Source organism: Camelus bactrianus, chromosome 10 (genome assembly GCF_048773025.1).
Source record: "Camelus bactrianus isolate YW-2024 breed Bactrian camel chromosome 10, ASM4877302v1, whole genome shotgun sequence".
Taxonomy (NCBI): Eukaryota; Metazoa; Chordata; class Mammalia; order Artiodactyla; family Camelidae; genus Camelus; species Camelus bactrianus.
Window position 1 is genome coordinate 57,838,185 of NC_133548.1, and position 24,520 is coordinate 57,862,704.

The 24,520-nt window shown below is 37.4% G+C and overlaps 1 protein-coding gene across 24 annotated transcripts in view; it reads right to left on the reverse strand.

The window, feature by feature from the left end:
• Positions 1 to 65: 65 nt before the first annotated feature.
• SYTL2 (synaptotagmin like 2) overlaps positions 66 to 24,520 on the reverse strand; it is a 127,840-nt gene continuing 103,385 nt past the window's right edge. For 13 of the 24 annotated variants that reach the window (XM_074372777.1, XM_074372776.1, XM_074372778.1 and 10 more), the window contains 12 exons: positions 22,767 to 22,868; positions 20,720 to 20,773; positions 19,444 to 19,491; positions 15,963 to 16,057; positions 12,764 to 12,883; positions 11,306 to 11,475; positions 10,131 to 10,233; positions 7,868 to 8,038; positions 5,794 to 5,872; positions 3,535 to 3,634; positions 1,980 to 2,185; positions 66 to 1,155 (listed from right to left, as the gene is read on the reverse strand). In XM_074372777.1, coding sequence (XP_074228878.1) covers positions 1,010 to 1,155; positions 1,980 to 2,185; positions 3,535 to 3,634; positions 5,794 to 5,872; positions 7,868 to 8,038; positions 10,131 to 10,233; positions 11,306 to 11,475; positions 12,764 to 12,883; positions 15,963 to 16,057; positions 19,444 to 19,491; positions 20,720 to 20,773; positions 22,767 to 22,868 — 1,394 coding nt within the window. In that variant the 3' untranslated portion in view covers positions 66 to 1,009. Of the gene's footprint in view, positions 1,156 to 1,979; positions 2,186 to 3,534; positions 3,635 to 5,793; positions 5,873 to 7,867; positions 8,039 to 10,130; positions 10,234 to 11,305; positions 11,476 to 12,763; positions 12,884 to 15,962; positions 16,058 to 19,443; positions 19,492 to 20,719; positions 20,774 to 22,766; positions 22,869 to 24,520 lie in introns of those variants that run through there. The other 11 variants (XM_074372785.1, XM_074372793.1, XM_074372789.1 and 8 more) reach the window with 5 other exon arrangements.

Sequence of the window (24,520 nt, forward strand, 5' to 3'; positions counted from 1 at the left end):
GTTTAGAATTCTTAACAGGAAGTATTTCATTTAAAATAAAAAGTCACATTAATTCGACAATAAAATTAAATCATATAATAATTTATTCTAAGGGTTTTTATAAAATACTTCATGAAAATTATACATATAGGAAGTACAGTATAATTTATCAATTGACATTCTAATTAAAACTTTGTTACAAGGCATGTCTGTGAATACTCCCATGCTGCTTTCATATAGTAGTTATAAGAAAAACAGAATCTTATATACACAAGGTTTTTGTTTTTGTTTTTACGTACAGGTAACTCTATTACAAAATACAGGCATGAGACTTGTTTTAGGAGAAAAATTAAGCCAAAAATGGAATTCCACCTATGGCCAGTGGGTGGCACCAAAGCACATTTGAGACTTCAACACCGGAAAAAGGGAAAGTTTCTAAAGGCAGAAATACATGCAGTATTCAGTTTCATTGCCCTAACATGGAATTCTATATTTCAATAGAGATTACAGAGTAAATAGTTTTCTTACAGTCGAATTCTTTATCATCACTGATATTCTACCCGTTTTTCCCCTTGTAGGAGTATCTTTCTGTCATCTTTTCCATGACCAACTTGTTCAGTTCCTGTAAGGGTTTTCAATGCTCAAGTGGCAGGCCCTCCTAACTGTATTGTGGTGTGAAACACATGATAGCAAACTGAAAAAATTTGCTTATTAACAACATCCTATATCTAATTTTTATTTTCATTTTTGGCAGCTTTTTCTTTGGCAGCAGCAATGGGTTGATTTTCTTAGCTTTCTCAAACATCTTCTTTAATGTTGGAGTCATGAATAAGTTAAACATCTTGTTATTATTTAAATCTCTTGGGCCTTGTAACCAAAGAAGAACATGCAGGTTGACTTTAACATACTGTGTAGCATTTGTTAGTGGCAGTAGATAAAAGGTGAGGATCTCTGTCAACATAGTCAAATTTTCAAGATCAAATTCCACCCGCTTAGTAGTTTTCAGTGAAGAAGCCAGTGGACTTTGGGTTCATTTGGAAATCTTGGCGATCAACAGCATTCTGAGAGGCAGGGTTGCTTCAATCCAAGTGTTGGGGGAATTTACCATCTTTTCCCAGAGAGCAACTTCCTCTGGAGTGGAGTCCATCCAATCCACTTCAGTACCATAGCTTTTACCTGGGAAAAGAGGGAAGCTTTGCATTTAGAAAGGAATAGCTCATTGAGGGGAAAAAAATAGGTCAATACCTAATTATAATTACCAATGGAAGACAGGAAGAGTTTTAATATCACCAGGAGGGCAGATCTGGGACTCGATATAAGAAAAGAACTGTTTAACCATCTGAGACATACAACAGTGGGATTATTCTCATTACTGCCAGAGTAATGATTTCTCTTCATGTTTATGTAACAGGTAGATGAGAATCTGTCAGGTGCATAAGGGAGTAGTAGAGAGGATTCCTGTATTGCGCTGGAGGTGATCTCTAAGGAAGTGTGGCTTTAGTGTCTAACAGACTCAGTTTTGAATCTTGGCTCTGCCACTTATTAGCTGTTGCTTAATTTTTTGGAACATCAGATTCTCTGGGGATAACATTAATAACAACTCATGGAACTGCTGTGAGGCTTAAATGAAATAATGCAAATAAAGCACTCAGTACAGTGACCAGAATATAGCTCTATAAATATTAGTTACTGTTATTACACAAAGCACACTTTTAGCCAGGAAGGGCCATAAATGTTGTTTCAGGAATAAGTAACAATGAAGGCTTTTCTGTTTCCCTCCACAATAACTTAAGCTTTGTGCGGACAGACATCGCATCCTGTTAATCTTCACATCTAGAGTCTTTGGCACACAGTCTGACACTCCTTCACTCATTCATTTCACTTAACAGAAGCAGAATATCTGTTTTCACTAGGAAGAAGCAAAGCAACAAACCAACCAATCTCTAGTGTCTCCCAGAAGCATTTGACTCATGGAAAATTAAAACTGTAACAAATGTTACCTGTTCCGAAACCAATCCGAAGACCTCCTAAAAACTGGTTGGTTAATTTGTAATGGTCCCAGACGGTAAGCTCTATACAGGCTTCCGTCAGATCTTCAGGCCTGAACCCATCGTACACCATGGTGTGGTTGAAGACAGGGCTGGCGGTTTTCCCTACAGCTCTTGTCTTCTGGCGACTTTTCCTACTTGTATCTGGAAGGATGGTACTAAAAAGGGAACAATATTGTGAGGGCATTTTAATAAGATAGTAAACATTCGTGCTTTCAGTGCACTTCAGCTACTGAGGACTGGCAGGAGGAACTGGAAGAAAGAAGAGTGTGGAGAGATGGTGATGGCAGGTGGGGCATCCTGCTGGAAAGACTGTGTGCATGAGAGTGGACCAGACTTGCTTTGAATCCTGAATCTGCCACTTAATGGCTGTGTGTTACAGGAAATTTACTTAACCTCTCAAGACACTTGCTTCCTCATATGTAGAATGGGAATAGTGATGTCTACTTCATAAGGCTAATGTTAGAATTATATATTATGCAAACAATTTAGTTCAGTGTCTGCATTTAGTAAGGGTTTACTATGTAGCAATTGTTTGAGGATTCCTTTAAAATTTGGAAGCATGGTCTATTCCTGATTATATGTGATAGCCTAAGAACTGTCTTGTACAGAATTGAAAAAGAAGAGAAACATCTCCAACTTGCTAGATTTGACTCTGGGAATAAATTATATATGCAATCATTTACATTTAATTTATAGTAATAACTGAATTGACTTTAGCCTACGGTGCCTCTTGTAAAGGCAAGGTCTGAGACTAGTCTTGGAATGGGAGACTGACAAACTTACCAGTTGACATCTATGAAGAATATGTACAGGGAAAATCATACATAATGTCATATAAACTTAAATACCTACAACTGGGCTTGTGGTAGAATCTATATAGATAAAAATTAGTCAAGAGAGAGACAAGACAGCACACTATATCTGTTTAGTTACTATTTTTTAGATACCAGGCATTCCTATTATAACAGAGAAAAAAGTTTGCCACTTAAAAGCCCAAACTGTCTTAAGCTCTTATGAGCCAACTATTAGTATGGGTCTGTTTAGCAAATAACTTCCCAGATACTTACAAGCTGATAAAAAAGCCATTTGCAAATGGGCCACAAAACAGGTGCTCTACAAAGGAGCCAAGGGGTGTGGCATCTTACCATTAGACAGTTCATAAATTCTTTAGTACTAAATATTGTCCTCACCAGCAGATGTACCTCCTGGAAAACATCACATATATGAATATGTGCTCTCTGGTTTCAATTGTGTGTGTGTGTGTATACGTGTGTGTGTGTGTACGTGTGTGTGTATACCTTCTTATCTTTGTGATTTTGAAACTAAACGAAGCCTTGGGAGGGTTCATGTCACAGATCCTTCTAGCTCATGTCATCATTGTCTCAAGTTATTTCATTTATACTGTGAATGATGAGTTTCAGCATCACAGATGCAGAGAACTAAAACCAACCAGCGGGCCAAGCTATTATAGAACAGAGGGAGGTAGAGCTATCAATGCTGTTACCATTTAACAAAAGAATTTAGATGGCTGCCCCTTAGCAGTGGTAGATCAAGGCATTCCTTCACCCAGATGTGCACTTCTCCAGTTGTAGGAAGCTTTTTACCTGTAATAGAAAAAAAAGACAGAAAATGAAATCCCACTGCCAATCCTCTCTTGGCAATACTGCATCCAAAGATGCCAATCTAAAAATGGTCTGGCACAGCGATGCTGGCTAGAGCTTGATGCTATGATACCAACTGATTATATCTATTCTTAACTCTATCCTTCAAAGTCTGGCTGTACTGAGCTCAGATAGCTATATGAAAACAATTTTATTGATTCTAAGTGCATGGTATTACATCATTCTTTCTGGGTTTTGTTTGGTTCAACAAAATCAATTATAGATATCAGGTATGTAAATCATCCATTCACAGTCAGATTCAAAACTATTCAATGAAATGCATATACTTTCAAATATTAATACCAATATCAACTGGTGCTTATGGGAGGCATTTTAAACATATTTGAGTATAAAATAACAAAAACAGGTACTGGTTAAAGTATAGTCACTCTTCTTGTCAAAAGTAGTCACACATTTTACAGGACTACTGTATAGACACATATAAGAGCCAATATTATGGACAGGGAATCACTGAGCGGTTGGCTTAGTCTGAAGTTGTTGACTAGGTTGGGTGCACATGGACGGAGGAATACTACCATATTTTTCTGGACAGGTTAACCCAATCAGTCAACCAGCCAGTATTTATGAGCATCTAATGAACTCAGCCCTGTGCTAGGAATGTCACTAGATATACCAGAAACACAAGAAACCTATGTCCTTGGGAAATGTTAATAGTTAAGAAAGAGAGATTAACAATAAAGACTATAAAAATGTAATATAGAATGAAGTGCCCGGTTATTACTGTAATGTTCTAGAAGATGATGTCATTAATGAGGGTAAATATATTCAGGAAAAGTTTTATGGAGGAAATGGGACATCATCTAAGTCTTCGATAGGGTGAGAAGAAGAGGAAGCTGCAGGGAGGAGAAACCACATGTTCAAAAAATCAGACAAGGTGGAGCCCATCACAACACACAGTGCCCCTGCCCCCTAGCCAAGAAATGATAGTGGGGAAAATGTGAAATGAGAATGGCAGAATTTCTATGCATGCTGACCATAAATGACAGGGTATAAATTATACATAAAAGAATCTGCCTTTTAGAAAGATCCAGAAGTAACAAGTTGGTGGTTTGGCAGCCCTCTGGCCTAAGGATAGGATATGTTTTACTTGCCCTCCAATCTTGGCTTTTTTTTTTTTTAACTGAATTAGAATGCCTTTCTCTAGTTCAGTCACTGTCCTCACCATCCATCATGTCTGTCATCCCACTAGCTGCGCTGCCTGCTGACTAAAGCATTTGAGTTTGCAACCCCTGATTTCAGTCATAACATTCACATAGATTCTTAAGAAGAACCGTATGGGAACGGACAGCGGGGGCTAACACTCATTTCCTGACAGTCTTTTGCTCCTTAACTGCGCTGGAGATCTGAGGCCCTAACATCAAGGATGCAATCAGTAATTTGGAAGGGAAAGCTTTCTCTCCTAAGGAGACTTTGAGAGGAGAGGACAAATGAGCTCAAATTTCTTTGGGGCTTTATATGAATTCTTTCCTGTGGCAAAAAACAAACAAACAAATGAAAAAAAAAAAAAACCAACCAGCAAACAAAAAAACCCACTCTGATTCTATTTGTATCACAGCATTGTCAATAAATCCAAATTCTGAGTACAGGAAAGACCATTCACACTGTGCAGACACAAACTTTTGGGAGAGTGAACTGAAAGTTAAAACAACAACCATAACCTGGACAGAAAAAAAAAAAAGAATTTTTCTCACAGAAACAGAAAGTAGAATAGGGTTACCAGGAAGGGGAACCTGGAGAGGAAGGGAAGAGGGGAGTTGTAGTTTAATGGGTACAGAGTTTCAGATATACAAAGATGAAGAAGTTCTGGAGAGCTGTTTCACAGCATTGTGAATATACTTAGCACTATTAATGGCATGCTTAATGGTTAAGAAAATTTTTATGCTGTATGTTTTTACCACAATAAAAAAAAGAGAAAAATTTCTAGTTTACAACTGTGGATTGACTTGTTTGGTCTATACCACTCCTAAGTCTGTAAGTTTATTTAGGACTTCACCTTTGAAAATATCATACAACCCTAAGAAATCCTTGGAAAGGGGGGGATAAGAAAAGGGCATAAATCAGGACAGAAAATCACTACATACCAGGAGCTGGCTCTGGGACATACTGGAGAGCTAACTTCATTTCACCTCTCTTTTCTGCTTCAAGGGCAACTGGTGCTGTCTGAAAAAGGAATGTCAGCAGGTTGAGACAAAAACCATTTACCCCATTTGTTAGTACTCTGTTACTGGGCCATATCTACCCCATGTCTGGGACTAGGTATCACTCCTGAGTGCCCTGGATTAAAATTTCCCTTCCCATCAGAGTTAGACTGTCGCTTTCTATCTGGGAAAGCTATACTGTGTATCTTGGAAAATCTTGCAGGGTACCCAGAAAACATTTCAAGGCTTGTAGTCTCAGAGACAATGGAGAGACCAGAATGGCTTTCAATGGAGAGGTGTTCTGGGATGCTTTGGTTTTTATAAAAACACGTCCATTTTATTAGTCATTCAGTCAGCACATAAAATGACTTGTTTGTATTCTTTTTCTTTGAAGGAGTAAGAAGAGTAGGGGAGGCAACCAAAAAATACATTTTCAAAGCTGCATTAATCAGATTATTTTAGACCAAATGAGTAGAATCACAAAGACTGAACAATAATTTTAAAATATATACCTATTATTTTCAATTACAAGTGACAGTTTTACTTTCAAATTCTGGTCCTTTAGAGCCTTATTTTCAAAACATGGCTGTACAACAGAAATATAAGGGAAGTTAGTTAAAAATGAGATGCTTTTGACATCTTCTGAGGAATTCAGATCTAACAAATCTTGGGTAGACCTAGAAATAAGTGCTTCAGGTGATTCTGATGTGATATTTGGGAACCAATTCTTAAGTGGAACTGTTTTATTGTGTAGATACTAAATAACAGTTTGTATTAATTGTATGTGTCACTAACAGCTATAATGGACTAGCTAGGATCACACCAACCCTCACACTGAGAACAACTTAAAAAACTGGATTAAGAAAATCTACTTGAAGGTGCTGAAGAATTGTTAAGATAGACAGGACTCAAATGGACAAGATGTCGGAGCCTGACATCCTCCGCTTTCCACTTTGAGGCATTAGCTGATTTTGGCAGCAAATTAAGCCTAGCATAAAAGAGACTGAGAAACTGAGCAGAGCCCAGTCTCACAGGGCTGGGGAGGCAAAAACCGGAGTCCATGGCCAGCTAAGGAGAGATGGCCTCGAGAAATACTCTAGACCAGTGGTTCTCAAAGTACGGTCCCCCAGGCCAGTAACATCAGCAATGCCTGAGAATTTGTTAGAAATGCATACTTGGCTCAGATCTTATTGAACTAGAAACCTAGGACTAAGGCCCAGAAATCCGTGTTTTAATAAGTCCTTTGGGTGAACTGGATACATGCTGAAATCTGAGAATGACTACCTAAGCTTTCAGTTGGAAGTCCTGAAAGACCACAGCCTAGAAACGTAGGCCAACGAAAACTACATCAGACCACATGAAAACTGAACCCCAGCTTCTAGTTAGTCTGGTAATCTAGTCATTAGTGGGCTAAAGTGGTGTGTCCCTAATCTGCGTGTCAGATGCAAAAGATAAACTCTCAAGTTATCCCTAGAATTTTTCAAGTTCAATGTCCAGAATGCAGTAAAAAAATGAACAGGCATACCAGAACAAAGAACCAAATGACCAGGTTAAGATAAAAACATTGATAAGAGAGATTTACAAATGTTTATGGTATTGAAGTTTTCAGATACATACTTGAAATAACTTAGATTAACAAAATTCATAAAAATAATGTTATGATGCAGAATTTTAGCAGGGAAGTGGAATCTACAACAAAATCAAATGAAAATATAAATCTGAAAAATATAGTAATTGAGAACCTGTCCATGGGTGTAATAGCAGATAAGAAAATCATTAAACTGAAAGATAGACTAGCAAAAGGTAGCCAGCCTGAAGAATAGAGAGGGGGAAAAAAGAATAGAAAATATAGAGAAAAGCATAAGAAACAAATGGAACAGAGTGTAAAGATATAATGATCTCAAACTACGGCTAAGCATCCTGAATAAAAATGCAATTTTATAGCAGCTTTCTCTTACATGCCAGGCCCCAAACCAATCAACCAACTAAACAAACAAACAGAAAACTCTGAATTTACCTTCCGCTTCAGAGGGTACCACTTCAATTGCTTATTTTGTTTGTTGTCCCAGTCCCAAGTTTCCAAATCAAGTTCCACTTCCCCTAGGAAACTATTGCGCTTAAATGTATCTCGATGCCAAACAGACACGTTCAGCTTCTGTGTCTTTAAGATTTGCTTTTCAATTTTATACTGGAGTTGAAAAAAGGAAATTAAAGTGGTAAATAATATTATTTTATGCCAAAGTTATGAAAGAGATGAAGAAAAAAGTCATCTGTGTAGATCAGGTTTTCTCATCTATTAGGTTTCAAGTCTCAAGAATATTGCAAAGTCATCTTATTCTAAGTGTCTTATTTCAAAGAGCTAAAATCCATCTTTCACACAGCTGATTTTCTTTCCTCCTTTGGAAAAGCAAACCATGGCTCAAATATCATAGCCGGTAATAGCTCTCTAAAAACAAAAGACAATTATTCAAGTCGTACTTTTTTAGTTATTTACTTACTGTCTTTAGTTTTTAGTTCTAACCAGATATAACAAATCAAATTCTGTTTAAAAATACAAATGATGTTTAATCTAATGGTCTGTTTTCTACCCACAAGGTATTTTTCTTAACACACTTTATTTTTTAGAGCAATTTTAGATTCATGCAAAATTGAATGGAAAGTACAGACAGTTCCCATGTACCACCTGCCCCATATACATACAACCTCTTCCACTACTGGTGTCCTGCAAGGACAAGATATTTTTCAAGAAAGATATACATGGTGTTTTGAGGTATTTTTGTTTTTGTTTTTTTTTGGCATCCTAACAGTTTTTCATCTAAAATGTAGTCAAGCCTTGATTATATATAATCATGGAAGGGATAATAGTCCTTCTAATCTAAAAATAATCTCTATTTGGCTCTATGATACACTACTTGAATGTCCATTTTGGTTGTAGCAGACTTGCCTTTCTCTGAGTTTACCATTTAAATTAGCTTTTCCTGAGTATGGGGTTGAAGTAGCTGACCTAGAAATAGCCTGGGTACTGAGGTATATCACAGTCAAACTGTAATCAAAAACTTGTTAAAATTTACCCATGATGATTGAGAGTTAACTTAATTCTGCCTCTTTTCTCAGAGGATAACCAAATACTTGGAAAGAGTTTTCAGAAGGAGAGAATGATCAACATTTCTTATACTAGTAGTTTTAAATAATCCGCTACTAAGGACAAAGGCAGCATGATGCAGTTTGAAGGAAAAAGGAATACAGGTTTTTGAGCTGGTTATATTCTCCACTCATCTGTCCATCTATCCATCCTTCCAATAAACATTTTTTGGATGCCCATCCCAGACACTGTACTAAGAGTCAACATTTACTAAGTGTTTAATGCATACTAACCACTTCACACATAGTAACTCTTAATGTTCACAACTACTGAGATAGACAGGTGCTATTCTTTTCTCCCTTTTGCAGTTCTGAAGTGCAGACGGATTAAGTCATTCGCTCAGGGGTACACAGTTTATCAAACACAGAATTGGTCCCTGCTGTCATGAGACACAATTTAATGGGAAAGCGGACAATTAAACCGGTAGTTAAAGTGTGTTAATATAATTAGACTAGGCTAAAACAAGGAGACTGAGGCAGCAGACAGCAGGGAAACTTAGGGGTTAAGGACAGCCTCTCATAGGAAGAGAGGCTTCTCAGGCTGTAGGTCATTATGGATAGAATATGGGGGAGTATTCCAGCCTGAAGGAACAGGAAGTCCCAGCAGTGTAAGAAAATACAGTTCCTCCAAAGAGCAGAAAGGAATCAGGACGACTTGAACAAAGACTATGAAAGTGGAAAGATGAGGCCAGAGCTCAGGTTGTCAAGGGGCTGACGTGCACATTGAGAAGGATGGACTGGACCTTAAGGGCAACGGAAATCCTCAAAGGTTTTAAGCAGAGAAACAACATGATCAGAATTAGGCTTTTCGGAGATTATTTTGGCTGCAAGGCTCAACTGTATCAGCTGTGTATCCTTGAGCAAGTTACTTTCTTTCTCTAAGCTTCATTTGCCTCCTCTGTGAGATGCAGATATTAACACCTGCCTGGCAGGGTATGGAGGGAGTGCCTGAGAAAATGCCTACAACATTCATGGTGTATTATCTCTCACAAAGCAGTTTCTCAAAAAAACGCTTATTCCTTTCCTTCTTCTCTTTTGGTGACTGACTTCATCTGTAGAGATACTACCCAAGATGCCATGGTCTTTTACATGCACAGGTCACCATTTAAGATTTTCCCAGATAGAGAGGTCATAGATACCCTCAGTATCTCGTTATACACAGGATTCAACGTTTTCTTCACTACAGGTGTTTTCTTCTTGCCCATTTTGCCCTTGTCTGGTAACAGGTAAGTCTTTATGTATCTAAAAAAAGAGAATTGAACAGACAAGGTCAGAGAAAGGAAAAGTGGTATTTTTACCTGTACTTTAAGAAATGCATTGGAAGCTGACAGGAATAATTATTTCATGACACTGAGAAAAGCAGGAAGTAATAATTGATCTCACCAACATCTTTAAACATTTAAAGTGCTTTCAGTGGAATTGATCATTTTATATTGTTTTGAAAGTTTTTAAGAAATACTTCCTGAATTCCTTTTTCCCTTTTTCCTTAACTAATGTGGGGGAGGGAGAAGACAACAGACCTCTAATGTGGTGCTTAATTCTGTTGGCTATTTTCCTATTCAGAAAAGGCTTTTTATGCTTGCAGAATTAAAAAAAAAAGTTATTACTGTCTTTAGAAAAATAAAAAGCTTAGCACACACTTAATCAGACCAAATTCAATTTTTAAAAAAAGGATACTGAACCCAGTTGTTTTTATAATAAAACAAAGGATTGGCCCTATGCTAGCAAAATAATTAAGAATCCGACTTCTGCATAGGGATAAGTGGGGAATTCCATTCAACTTTTGTAACTAAATTGAAATGCAATTAAACGTGTGATTTCAAAGATGAATTGGTAATTCCCCCTAAAGTTCTGTAGAATATAATTTAAATATGGAAACTACCTGATCTAGAATCTTAACTATTTCTGTACCACTTAACATTATGAAATATGCCCCATATGTTCCTAATTTTAGAGAAAGTTTGAGAGCAAAGAGACCAGGGCTCAAGCCCTCATTCCTCATTTTGCTGCTGACCATGTGAATTTGTGTAAATAGTGGCTTATCTCTTCTGTTCCTTGTTTCCTTGTCTGTAAAAAGAAGGAATTGGACAAGATGACCCCACAGGTCCCTTCCAACTTGGAACATTTTGTGCTTCTTTGACATTTCTATAATTAAGTTTGGTGTATGACTTTATAAAGTAAATAAAACAGCATTTTCCCTCAACTTTTCCCCCCCGAAACATTCCTTTGAAAGCAGTCACACACATACCCTTCCTTCAATTACTTTCTTTCATTCTCATTTCCTACAAGATTAAGAATAACTAAACATACTTACGGGTCCGAACGCTGTTTTTTAATATCTGCTGCTGCTAAGTCTTTACACTGGGCCACAAAGACATGCAGCTCCTTCAGTGAGTCCACATAGTCAACTGCAAACTGAATACTTCCTTTCACTTCCAGATTGCCAAAGTCTCCGCTATAAACGCTCATCACACTGCCGCTCACCTGAAAGCACGAGAAAGACGCAGCGTTTGTCTCTGTCTCATTCTTGAACCCAACACAAGGATCGTGGGTGTAATCCCTGCTTGCCATTATTTCTCTAGCTTGCACACAAAAGCAGTTAATTCAGTATGGCATTTAAAAAAAAAAGCATACCAACACAGACAACCTGACATGATACACATGACACGACTAGTGTTTTTTAAAAAATTGCCTCTAAGAGACACAGATGAAAAGTGAAATGCAAAGTTATTTAGATGCTGGCTCATTTCAAAGCAGGGTGATTTTATAGTAGAGGGCATTCAGAGTTCCATTTTTAGGCATGCTTAGAATTTTAAATGTTAAAGAAAGAGGATGTGAGAAACCCCAGGCACACAAATCACAGTGACACATTGCTCTATCAAATTTCCAAGGCACTAAAAAGGAATTTTACTGTGTTACTCATCCACTGAATCTAAGAAAATGCTTACTGAGCCATACGCTTTTAGAGGTCAGGAAGGGCAGAAAATGGATGATGGATGAAGGACGTTTAAAGCCTTCCCAAGGCCATACATTTGATTGTTATCAGCAGAAATTCAATTTAAATTGATTTTTTTTTAAGTTTGAGAAATGCAAGAATTTAAGCACAGCTTTATCATTTCTTCAGCATACCTGGTGAGATATGAGCATGTGTATGTGTATCAGAGAGATAATTGGATCTTTGCGGACATATTTATATTTATTTCTACACACATATTACATGCACAAACAAAACTATCTCACTTTATGAAAGTTCTATGTAAAGTTAAATTCTCAAAATCAAATCTGAGCAACTACATTTAGGGAGCTTTCCTTCGAAAAGCCTATTCTGAATCCTTCTGTCAGGTAAAGAATTGCCTCTCCTTATACGTGAATCAGTACATTTATTCACCAGAATAAAAGGCGTGCTAAAAGAGAGGTACAATTCTATACCTGCAAATAGTATATAAAAACATATCTGATCTAAGCAGACTTTATAATAGTTACCTCATTTGTTGCACAGAAAAATTTAGTGGTTCATCTTTTTGGTAATTTAGGTTTATTTTTGAAGTACTTACATCTCCCCAACCCAAAACCACATTTATTTATTTTGGATATGAACTCTCTTATGATTAAAAAAAGAGAAAAAAGGAAGATTTAGCTAGCTAGAAGTTAATGCTGGGTTAGAAAAAAAGCTTGTGCCCTTGGAATCTGAGAAATACAACAGAAGGCCATTTTACAGTAACCGAAGCAGGCAGAGCAGAGGGATATTAACATGGAGCCTTTGTTTACATACAGAAGACAAGGACGTCATGCCAGAGGAGCTGCTAAGATTGGTTAAAGAGCTTGGGCTCTTCTTGTGTCTGCTGAGCTGGTAACTGCCTTCTGATGCTGTATCTGTTTCTCTGTCATCACTCTACAAAACATCATATGATATACACAAAGTTTACATTCAGAATGAGTCAAGATCAAAATCTCTTAGATTTGGGGGTTAGATAAAGATAGTATCTTGGTATCCTACTGATCTATGAAATTTTCCAAGGTCAAAGGGCACTAATGCTAACTACCAGGGAATGGTATTCAAGATGGGGTGGGTGGTCTGCCTTGGGACCTCACCAAAGAAAGAGAGCAATGCTTAACTACCAAAATAACAGTGATTTTTTTTCCATCTACAAGGTGACTTAAAGGTGCTACAAAAGATAGCACTGCTGTGAGCTTTCTTGTAAGTATTCTCTTAATATTATAAATTTATATTGCTTGGAAAACTCTGTGTGTGTGTGTGCATGTGTGTATACACACACACATATATATATGTGTATATATATATATATGAGATTAACTTTACCTAGACAATAAAAGGTCTAAGATTTACTATCAGATCATAAAATATCATGCACAATTCCTCTCATTAACATAGCCTGTCATTAACCTTCAGCCTCCCTAAAAATCAAATTTTTTACTTGAGACACCTAGGGAATCAAATGCTAGTCTGATCTGTGTTTCAACTGTTATATGTATCTATGTATAACTTAGGCATTTCTGTAGTGCTGTTGTGCTTATCTTTTTGTTGCTATAGGGAAGTATATTAAATTATGCATTCTACTCACACTAAATTTTAACAAATTTTTGAAAAAAAGAAAAACAAAAACAAGATACTTATTTTAATTATGTCCCAGGAAATATTTCCTGGGTCAAGAAAAAAGTGGCAATAATAAACTTTATTATATTTAGATCTAAAGTTTATTAGATGGTAGCTTTAAACATTTGTGATTCAGAATGAGCTCTTTTTGGGGTTAGAGAGTTTACGGAGCAGTTCAGTGGCTCCTGGGGTTAGGGAAACACCTTTATGGAGGAGTGGTTAGTTCATGCCAACATATTACAGGGCCATGCAATTACATATCAATGTAACAAATGATCATTCTAATGCAGATTAAGAAAGGAGTTTAAAAAATATATGATTTATATGGATGAAAAAATCCTTCCTCAAGTTTGAAAAACATCCATATCTTTTTAACATCTCTACCGTCACACTCTCTCCCCACATGCTTACAGACCATTTCTATCATAACTGTAATACATTGCACCTAGAACATCAGATCATTAATGATATTGGAAGGATGGAACCTTGTCCTGATGACCTGGAACACTGGTTTTCACAAAGCTGGCACTCAACAAATGTGACTGAGGCTAAGCCTCAAAGGGACAGTGGACAAAGGAGCAAGGCCTGATTTCATCCCTACTCCCTTTTACATTCAGTCCAACCCCAGGTACTTTGAGAGGTAAAATGATACAGCTTAATTTGGCATCTCTCTTGCACAAACTCAAACGATTTGGACTGTCTTTTGTATGGAGTTACGAGGGAGCAGGTTAAAACTGAAGGGAAAGAGAAACATAAAAAACCAGGACCTGGTATCATTTGCCTCTCAAATTATTATGTTTCATTCATATGATGAACCAAGACCAAAGCATATCTACAAAGGCATAAAACCATAGGAACTCCATGAGGTACTTACTCTGGCTCCCAGCAAATGAGTTTCAAAGCATGAGTGATTCTTAGGGGGAGGGTATAGCTTAGTGGTAGAATACATGCCTAGCAGGCATGAGGTCCCGAATTCAATCCCTAGTACCTCCATTTAAAAATAAATAATAATCTAATGACACCGTCCCCCACAAAAGAAAAAAAGAATGAGTGATTTTTTTCCAAAGGAACTGTAATGTGGGTTTTCAAGCATATGTGAGGGCTGAATATTTGTAGATGCAGTTCATCTAAGGCTCAAGAGTACACAGGATGCCCAGGAGGTGGGGGAGGAGGGATGTAATTTATATGTTGTCCAGAGCTTTCCTTATATTCCATCTACTAAGAGAATGCTTGAGGATGAAGCTTTTATTTCACCATAAAAATCAGACCAAAACTGCAAACAGTAACAGCTAACAGTAAGGTACTTACTATGTGTCAGGCATGTGTTTTCCCTGCATTATCTCACTGACTCCTCATAACCCAATGAGGCAGGTACTAGGAAAGCACTTAGGGAAGCTAAGGAACTTGTCCCTAATACAGCAAATTAGTAGCACAGCCAGGACTGGGAATGTCTAATTCCAAAGCTCAGGCTCCTAACTACCTGGCTGCAAGAACACAGAATCTCAGTCAACTCAAAGGACCTGAGTTAAAAATCCTAGCTCTACTTTTTAGTAGCTGTTGGATTAGGGGAAAGTTAATTAACCTCTTTGAGTCTCTCTCTCTCTCTCTTTTTTTTAAATGAAGAAAATAGTACCTACCACAGTTTGTTAGTGAGTTGGATATCAGAATGAATATTAAGTGCCTGGTACTTACTAAGTATTAAATGAATAGTAGATAATAGTCATGTTCTTACTTGAAACAGCAGGTATAGTAGTTAACAGCAAGGGGTTCAGATCTGGGCTCCAGTCCTGGTTCAACCCCTTTCTAGCTGAGTGAGGTTACCTTGCCTCTCTTAGTCTGTTTCCTTATCTGTAATATCTGGGGATGATGATGGTGCCCACCTCCCAGGGCTGACAATGATTAAAGGAGATGATGTTTGTAAAGTGCCTACACTCAGTAGATATTCTTAAAGTTTGCTATGTCATTGTTACTTTATTATTTTAACATATGCTTTCAAACGAGTCATGCTACCTAGACTAAGCTCTCACAAATCAACTGTACTCTAAACTACAGAGGAATTCAAGCCAACATTTTTCTGCCTGGATTTCTTATTTTGTACCCACTTTGAAACAAAAGTCACATTCCCAAATCTATGCCACTGACTTCACTACCAAAAAGAGTTACTGTATGAGTCAAATGAGACGTGCCTTGACTTGTTCCAGGATCAACAACACTACCTCTATTGATATGAGAGGCAAAGGTTGGTCCTGCTGGCCTTTTTGGTCTCTGCCATGGCTGAATATGAACATACCAATCTTGGCATAGCAAATCCACCTATTTCGTTCCATTTTTCTGAACGTACAAAAGACAAACTTGCCTCATCTTGGAGAAATGCTGGAACAGACTTGCTCATCCTTTTGAGTTTGTCAGGGTGGGAAAACTGATTATCAGGTTGTGAAGGCACTGTGGAAACTAAACAGCAGCATTTCCATTCAAAATTATCCTCACAATTGTCAGACAAATACAAGGCATACGCTGAAAACACACTTTTCTTTCATCTATGAACAGAGATGTTTTTGTAAAATGGTTAAAGGTACAGTAGTTCACATGCACAGGACCATAAGGTAGGCAACATGCAGTTTTCATAAACTATACAGAGAAAACAAGAAGGAGTTGAACCAAATAGAAAAACAAAAATTTAAAAACCATTAGTTTTGACTGGACTTGAGTTGGATTTGAATTATATTAAAATATACTACCAATGGGAATTGGCTTTATTTTTTCATATCAGAGCTTTGAACCACAGGATCTGCACTTTATTGGTTCATCTCCTTGAGATGTATTTTTAACATGCTGCAGGCTGAAAAACTATTTCATCAGACAGCAAGGATCTTTGTACACAACTCAGTCATAAAAGTATCCTGGCTATTGATTTGTTTAGTGATTGCTGGGATTACTTCTAAGAGTATTTCTTGACTCAGAATTATGAAAAACTACAACTTCAAAACTAATTGTGTTTTGAAAATAGAAATTACTTAGATACATGTCAACTCAAAATTTTCAACAGGGGTATCCCAAGGCCAAGTTTGAATGATTCAAGTTGATACTCTAAGAATTTAATATGAAAATATAGCATATGGTTTCTTTCTGATATAGTAAGTATATGTGTGGAAGTCACAATAAGATGATGAATTCTCTTCCTAATTTGTGCAACTCTAGTTAAAAAACTATTTTCTTCTTTGTCTAAGAATGACAACGTCTAAGTTTTCTTCTAGTGAATCAGAGCTTTTGTATTGAATGTGTTAATACTTTTCAAGGTACTTAGAACACTGCCTGGCATATATTAGACCCTATATAAGTATTTGCTAAACAAACATGATAGAAAATCCTTAAGTTATCTTTTCAATGTTATATAAATATACTGACTTTTTCACTGAAAGAGATACTAGGAAAACAAATAAAAATCAAATTACATTTCTATATATAACTCAAAAGGCTCAAATTTAGACTTTAAACATTAGCTAAAGAAATCTAATGAAGGGAAACTGAAAATTGAACTATACATATTAAATATTTGCTTATTCACATAATAGTTCTCACCTAGCTTTAGGCTCACCAATGTATCAAAATACATTTCTCGTGTCTCACGAGATGATGCCTGCTTTAATCACTTCCCATTAAACAATAACACATGTGTTTATTTGGGTGACTTATGCTGAAGCGGTATAAGGTTAGGTCCTACAAGGGCACAGTATAGTCCAATGAGCATGCAAAACATTTTTTTATCATAACACTGCTCACTATTATTGTCAAAGTATATATCTACTACTCCAATTAGTTAGTTCTACATTTATTGGGCTTTAGTTATTTGTCTTTTGATCATGCACTTCTTTTTGTCTTGTGGTAAGAACATACTCTTCACTAGAGAAAAGGAATAATCCCAGTCCAGGCATTAAGAGTCATCTTGGAAAATATCACAAAAAAGAGAGAAATTAATTTATCCAGAATTTAGCACATGATTAACCTATCTGCCTTGACCAGTAACTAAGCTAATCAAGAGGTCACCAATGAAGATGCATATATTAACATACATCATTTATGTCTCTGTTTTGTTTTCACTTTTCAGGCTAAATGTTGAACAAAACATAGGAAGATAAAATAAGATGCTCAAATTTAAGTGTCCAGTTGCCAGTTCAAAAGCAACTGGAGAAGCCTTTTTACCCAATACCCCTGAGGGACAGAAGTCTTGTTTGCTCTGCAGCAGCCAGACACAAAACACACACCAAGCGCTGAAGCCTGGACTGCCTTTTTTCCTGGGTAGTTCTTAAGACCTTGTCAGGTCATGTGCCAAAGCTCAGCGCCTTCATCTCTGGCAGGAGAACCTCATGAGCAAAGTTTCAGATTTCAGATGAGATGTCACTGCCTTCAAGCATCAGCACTTATTCTCTATCTAATGGTTCATTCATTTGGCAGCTCTTCTAAGAACCATTAGCACATCCAAAGACTGTTGGGAAACTGGTATTAAAAATCCTGTGGACTCCTGAAGACAGGTATGTGTATCATTATCTTCATCCTTCCAGTGCCTCGGATTATGAAACTGGCTGAAACAGGGAAGCTAAGAGAACACACATACATATCTGTATGCTCTGCTAGTACCCACAAACACTTACTTAATGCACTGTCTGTCCTCAAGACAATAGTCACAGTTAAGGATAGCAATCTTAAGATTGAACAGAAAATAGTGAATAATCACCTTTTCTTGGTGGTGGATATTAATTAGTCGATGCACATTAGCTACCACTGTATACATACATTTCTTTCTTTTTTTAAATTAAAATATAGTTGACATACAATATTATGTTAGTTTCAGATGTACTACCCAATAATTTGACATTTGCATACATTATGAAATGATTACGATGGAAAGTCTAGTAACCATCTGTCCCCAGTTACCACAGTATTAGTGACCATATTCCTTATGCTATATATTACATCTCCATGGCTTATTTGTTCAATAACTGGAGGCTTGTATCTCTTAATCCCTTTCATCTATTCCCTGCCACCATGCCCACCTGACAGCCACCCTTCTGTTTTCTTTGTCTTTGAGTCTGTTTTTGTTTTGCTTTGTTTGTTTTTAAAATTCCACATATAAGTGAGATCATATAGTATTTGTCTTTCTCTGGCTTATTTCACTTAGCATAATATCCTCTAGGTTCATCCATGTTGTCACATACATTTACTACTTAAGATTCAGATATTTACTTGCTTTATATGTTGAACATATACTATTTGAGCCTAGTTTTGAAACTCAGAGCTTAAACCCTGGGCATTATAAAATTTGCTTCTATAGATTTGTGGAGAGGCATATACAACCATACTACATACTAATTGCCAAAGTGCAGTCCTTTCCTAGGTCCACATACATTATAAATTACTTCATGTCTATAGTCTTGTGTAAAGGCCATAAAAGATCCACTACTCAAGACCAGACTGCAACATAAAAGCCAAGTGATATTAGAAGGTGCGAACTTCATTTTAAGAAAAGACTCAAAGAGCAGAGAGACTGACAAAAGTATACTACTACTCAGCAATAATGTGTGTATATATAATCTATACTTATACATAAAAATTAAAAAATACATAACTCTCCCTTGGTGGAATCATGAATTAACCTTTCAACACAGATAGCAGAGAAGTATTCTTAGTAAAACCCTTGTCAGAATGAAATAGTTTTGTAAGCTGCAAAACTTTAGTACAATAAAAAATGCTGGTATTAATGGGGTTAGTTATTTTAGTACATTTAACACCATGTAGAGTATCAACATTTAGTCATTTGTGAGAAGGATCCTGCTACTCACTTCCTGGAATGCATTCATTTGTATCTGGTTCCTGATCTGCTTTTTGATCTACTCAGAAGAGCAACATTGAGAATAAATACCATTTTAACAGAAAGATTAAAGAGACATGAAAGTAAAACTCAAATGTCAGTTTCGCAACTAAGACTGCAGAATACATCTGACAGGTTTTCAGCTTGCTTTCGTCCATTCCCCACTGTGACTCTTTCTTTGCCTCTTTAAGGTCTCCTCTTCAACTAAAAATCTAACACAAGCATAGGGGATATTCAGCATCTTTTCCTCTCACTCACTGAACCACGGCATGGAGAAAGCAAGGAGCACTGGACTAGGAGTCATGCAGCCGAGATTCCAGTCCCCACCCTCCTACTGACTAACTACAGGAGCTTCAACAAAAGCACCTAATTTCTCTGAGCTTTTCTTATCTGTAAAATGATGATAAAAATCACTGCCCCACCTACTTCAATGAGGTTGCTGTCAACGTAAAATGAGAAAGACAAAACTATTACATAAAAGTAAGGAACGACCTTTGAGGAGCTCATTGCTGCATTTTATACAGGAAAGCTTAGTTAATATACCTTTTTATTATTATAGTGCAGGCAATTTAGAAAACAAAATCCTAGCACACAAATATAAATTATATTTTGCATAAATGCTGAACCACAAAAATTAGACTCATTTCCATCCCTCCCCCCACTATTACCCTATTCATTCTGTAATTGATCAAGTAATCCCTGATCCACTGACAAGCTGCAAGACATTGTGACTCCTTAACATTCAGAATCAGATAATTTCACCCTCAGCCTATACTTAGTTATTTACATGAGCAGAGGCAGGATCCCCACTCTTGCTCTGTGACCCTTTCCTTTGAACTTAAATTATTACCAATGATACCTAGAGATCTAAATGTTGAGACTTGAGAATCAAATACAGGAATAACCCAGGAATCCACTCCACTCTCCCTTCCTTCACAAGGAGTTCTGCAAGTCAGAGTAGCAAAAATCTGCTCATACCCACAGAAATAGAATTTCCTATTTATAGAAACCCTCGCTTCCTAAGGGTCTCTGATGAGATCCTCAAAACAGTATTACCAGCAGAAACCTTAAGAATACAAACAGTATTAAACACACCAAGTCAGAACCATTTTATAACTTAGGTACCATTCATCACATAGTGACAAATGACGTTCTTCTATTTATCTAACAGCTGCATCCCGGTGACTGCCCAAACCACCCCAGAACCTAATACACAGACAGACATGCAAATACATAAAGATATTTACCATCTTCAGCACTACGTACTAATTCTTCTGGCAGATTATCTACTTTTGCTTGATCTGTGCAAGAAAAATTAACAAATGGTTAACACGACTGACCCTTGGCGAGAAAGAACAATGAGAGTGTCCCTGGAAGCCCCCAGAGTTGAAAGCAATTAGTCAAGATGCGGTGAGGGGTGCAACCAAGATGTCTTCCCCAAAATACTTTCTCTTTAGATTAGCTATTTGAGCCAGAGCCATAGCGGGAGCTCCCATTTCAGCCCCGATGCAGCTTACATCAGCACACTGCTGCACACGGACTCCCAAGGGTTAGAGGGTTAGCTCAGAGCAAGCAATCGGTCGGCAGCAGGAGAAAGCACGGGGCTGCTACAGCCTCTCTATTCTTCTGGAAAGGGTAAGATGCTAGCCATGACTAACACCTTCCCAAACCCATGGTCATTAACAAATATTTCTGTGCGTACATCATCATTTGTGTATGCCTCTGGGAGCCTTGCTTGGGAAGTCAACTGAAGAGATGTAACTGGGGACCAGCTGCTAAGTGGAATCTTGGCAGGCTAGTGTGAGAGTGGGTATCGGTATTTGGAAGGGAGCGTACAGGAATACCCGTCAGCTGATGGTGATTTTTTTTTTAACCCTACACATTCCTGACTACTTTAAAACTGCACCATGGAAATAGCTCCATGCTTCTTAAACAAGAGGTTTGCCAAATTGGACAATTGTTGCTGGGCTTTTTTTCCCCTCCTCAGGGCCCATCACTAACATACGGAAGAACAATCAGGGCTATCCAACAAAGGATTGGACTCGCCTTCTCTGGAAGCATTCAGGCGGATGTGGGGGTTGGCCACCTGTTGAGAAGGCTTTAGAGGGAATTCCTGCATTGGGGGGAGTTTGGAATGGGTGACCTTCAAGGTTCCTTTCAACCCTGAGATTCCAAGATCTTTAGTAGGGTAAGGACTGCATTTCAAATTGGGACTACTGTCTTCAGAGCTCTGAAAATCTCTGAATTTTAGGAACTGCTTAGTGGCATGGCTTTTTCTTTTTCTTTTTCTTTTTAAATTCTGACTTTTCAGTCTCAGTTGCAGATGCATAAAAATATTCTAAACATGACAATGGTCATTTTTTAATCATATGAGTTTGGCAGGGGTTAACTTGCACTCAGTAACTTTTCTCATGACCATCTATAACCCCAGGGGTGTATCTTAGCTTAAAAATGAAAATAAAATTAAAAAAAACCCTAGAAGTCATAATTTCTAAGTCTGTTTGTCTGGTTCACAGGTCCTTGTATACATTATGCTTTACGTCAGAAGAAACCCATCACTGATTAAAGCAGCAACCGCTGCGGAATAGAGTGCCTGAAGTGTTGCATGACAGGTAGTCTTTGGGCTTTTAGTTCCACTGATCAAAAGAAATGTGTGAAAATAAAGGATAAAAGAGAAAGCAAAGACCTTGAGGCCAAGCACTAATTCATCTCCATGTCATGCAAAACTCATCAGACATCCAACACTGTTATATTTAACACGGTCACTTCATGAACGCTCTTGATAATAGCTGTTGATAAACGCTGTTGATTTTGAGTCTCAGCTCTGCTGTATGACACGAAGCAAATTGCTTTACCTCTCTGAACTTCACTTTCCTCATCTGTAAAATGGGGATAACAATTCGTCCCTCATATGGTTGCTTATGTCAGTTAAATGAGGTAATTCATGTAAAACGCTTAGCCAAGTCTTGGCACATGGTGCTCCATCAATGGTAGCTATTATTACTAGACCCACTAGCTACTACAGTCTTAAAACTCACTATCCTTGAATAAACAGATTGGGATTCTTCAATTCAAAGAAATCTAGTGTTCTAGTAACCAAAAGTAACGCATTATTTTAAAAGAAAAGTTTCTAGGGTAAGTCTCTTCAGCTCACTCAGGAAAAGTTATTCTCATCTGTTAACCACCCCTTTAGGGGTTCCAGTGCACACAGCATGCAGTGAGGCCACAGAAGAGCACATAAGCATTTTTAAGCTTAGATGGGCGCATGGACAGTGGGGCAAACTTTATTCTCACTTGATGAATCTGATGAAATATCTTCTAGACTTTTGGAAGGCATTTTCCTAGCAGCTCTCCTTTCCAAAGTTTTCAAAACAGGACTGGGTTCTTCTTCTGAACCTGTTACAAGACAAAACCGATGAATACTGCACAATACAAAATTAAAAAAACAAAACCCAATCAAATTCTTAATAACCAGTGGGTATTGAAATGGTAGATTGAAAGGAGGCACTAAGCCATAAGCCACTGTATTTTTATTTACTCTATGAAGTACTCCACAGAAGCAAATAAAATTTCTCCACTATTAGTATGTCCTTAAAAAAGTAACTTTCCTGGTCAAGAAACAGTTTTAAGTATAAATGATACAGAAACAAGATTACCACATTAATTGAAATGTGATTTCTTAAGTCCTCTACACCTCTATTTTAGGCATGATTTGTTCTGTGCTGGACTTTGAATCTTTCCCCTTCACACTTCAGCTTTTGAAGACAGCCACAAAATGGTTTTAGAAGCATTAAAATAATTAGCTGAGAACCACAGAAGGCAGGATTCAGATGTTTTAACATCTGTGTATAATCGGGTACACAGATGGGTGAATTCTCCAGATCAACAAATGTAGGCTTTTTGGGTTTCATGATCTGGTAAAATTTCCAACAAAATGTTGACTATATGAGGTAGTCAACTTTTTATTTTACTTAAGTATTTTAAGGCATGGGGGGTGAGGGACATAGGGTGGGGAACTCCCTTTCCTTTTATAAAAGGGAAGTCATTTTAGGACCACAAAGGAAAAAAGGAAAAGAAAAAGGGCACAACCACAGAATAAGAACAGTTCTTCAAATTAAATACATCTAATGTTTAAAAAAAAATCTCTCTAGAAAGTTCTTAATTTTTCCATTTTGACAGTGAAAACCCCGTCATGGACAAGCCCTCGTCTGAGTACTGTCATTCATCATTGTATTCTCAGTGCCTAGAACTGTGGCTGGCAATAGGCACTTCAAAAATAGTTGCTAAATCAGTGAATGATTCTATTAATGAGGCAATGAATTTGGGAACCACTTCTCTAGATAATACTTTCCTGAAATGCATCCCAGTTTTGCCCAATGTTATTAGGCATTCTACAGTAAATGGATTCTAGGATGAATTAGATTTGGGATGCTCCGTGTTCAAAATTTAAAAGGTTTCTTACTACAGACCTTCTCAGTGACTTTAATATGCTTTAATACACTAATTACGTGCATTATCTCCCAGCATTCCCTCCTCTTTTTTAAAAAGAACATATCGAGGTATTGGTTAGTCACGAGCTCAGCCACAAGTCAAACATGTCAGGCTGCTCACCAAAACTATGGTGCCGTTGTTGTCAGGTTCTTCCCTATTCTCACTCCACCCCCACCCATTTATTTAAAAAATAATTTAGGTTAGAGGATATAAAATGTGACTGTACCGTTTTATACCTCCTACCTGGCTTAGAATTTAAAAATAACTTCTCTGGGCTCTGTCTGGGTGCTTATTTGATTATTTCAGTTCCAGATAGGCTTTGTGCTGTTCAGTGCTTTAACACAGCTATGCACATTAAGCCATAGTCTCCAAAGTAAGTGCAAATTTTCAAGCTTTTCACTTCCTATGGGTCAATTTACCCTAGTAACTCACAAGGTAGCTTAGTAAAGGGCTACTTCAAGTTTAACATGCTGACTTATACTCTTGCCTGGTTTCAGAGACTGGAATTTCACTGCCGTTTCCTCACCAGTAACTAATGCTAAGGGGGCTTCAGCTTG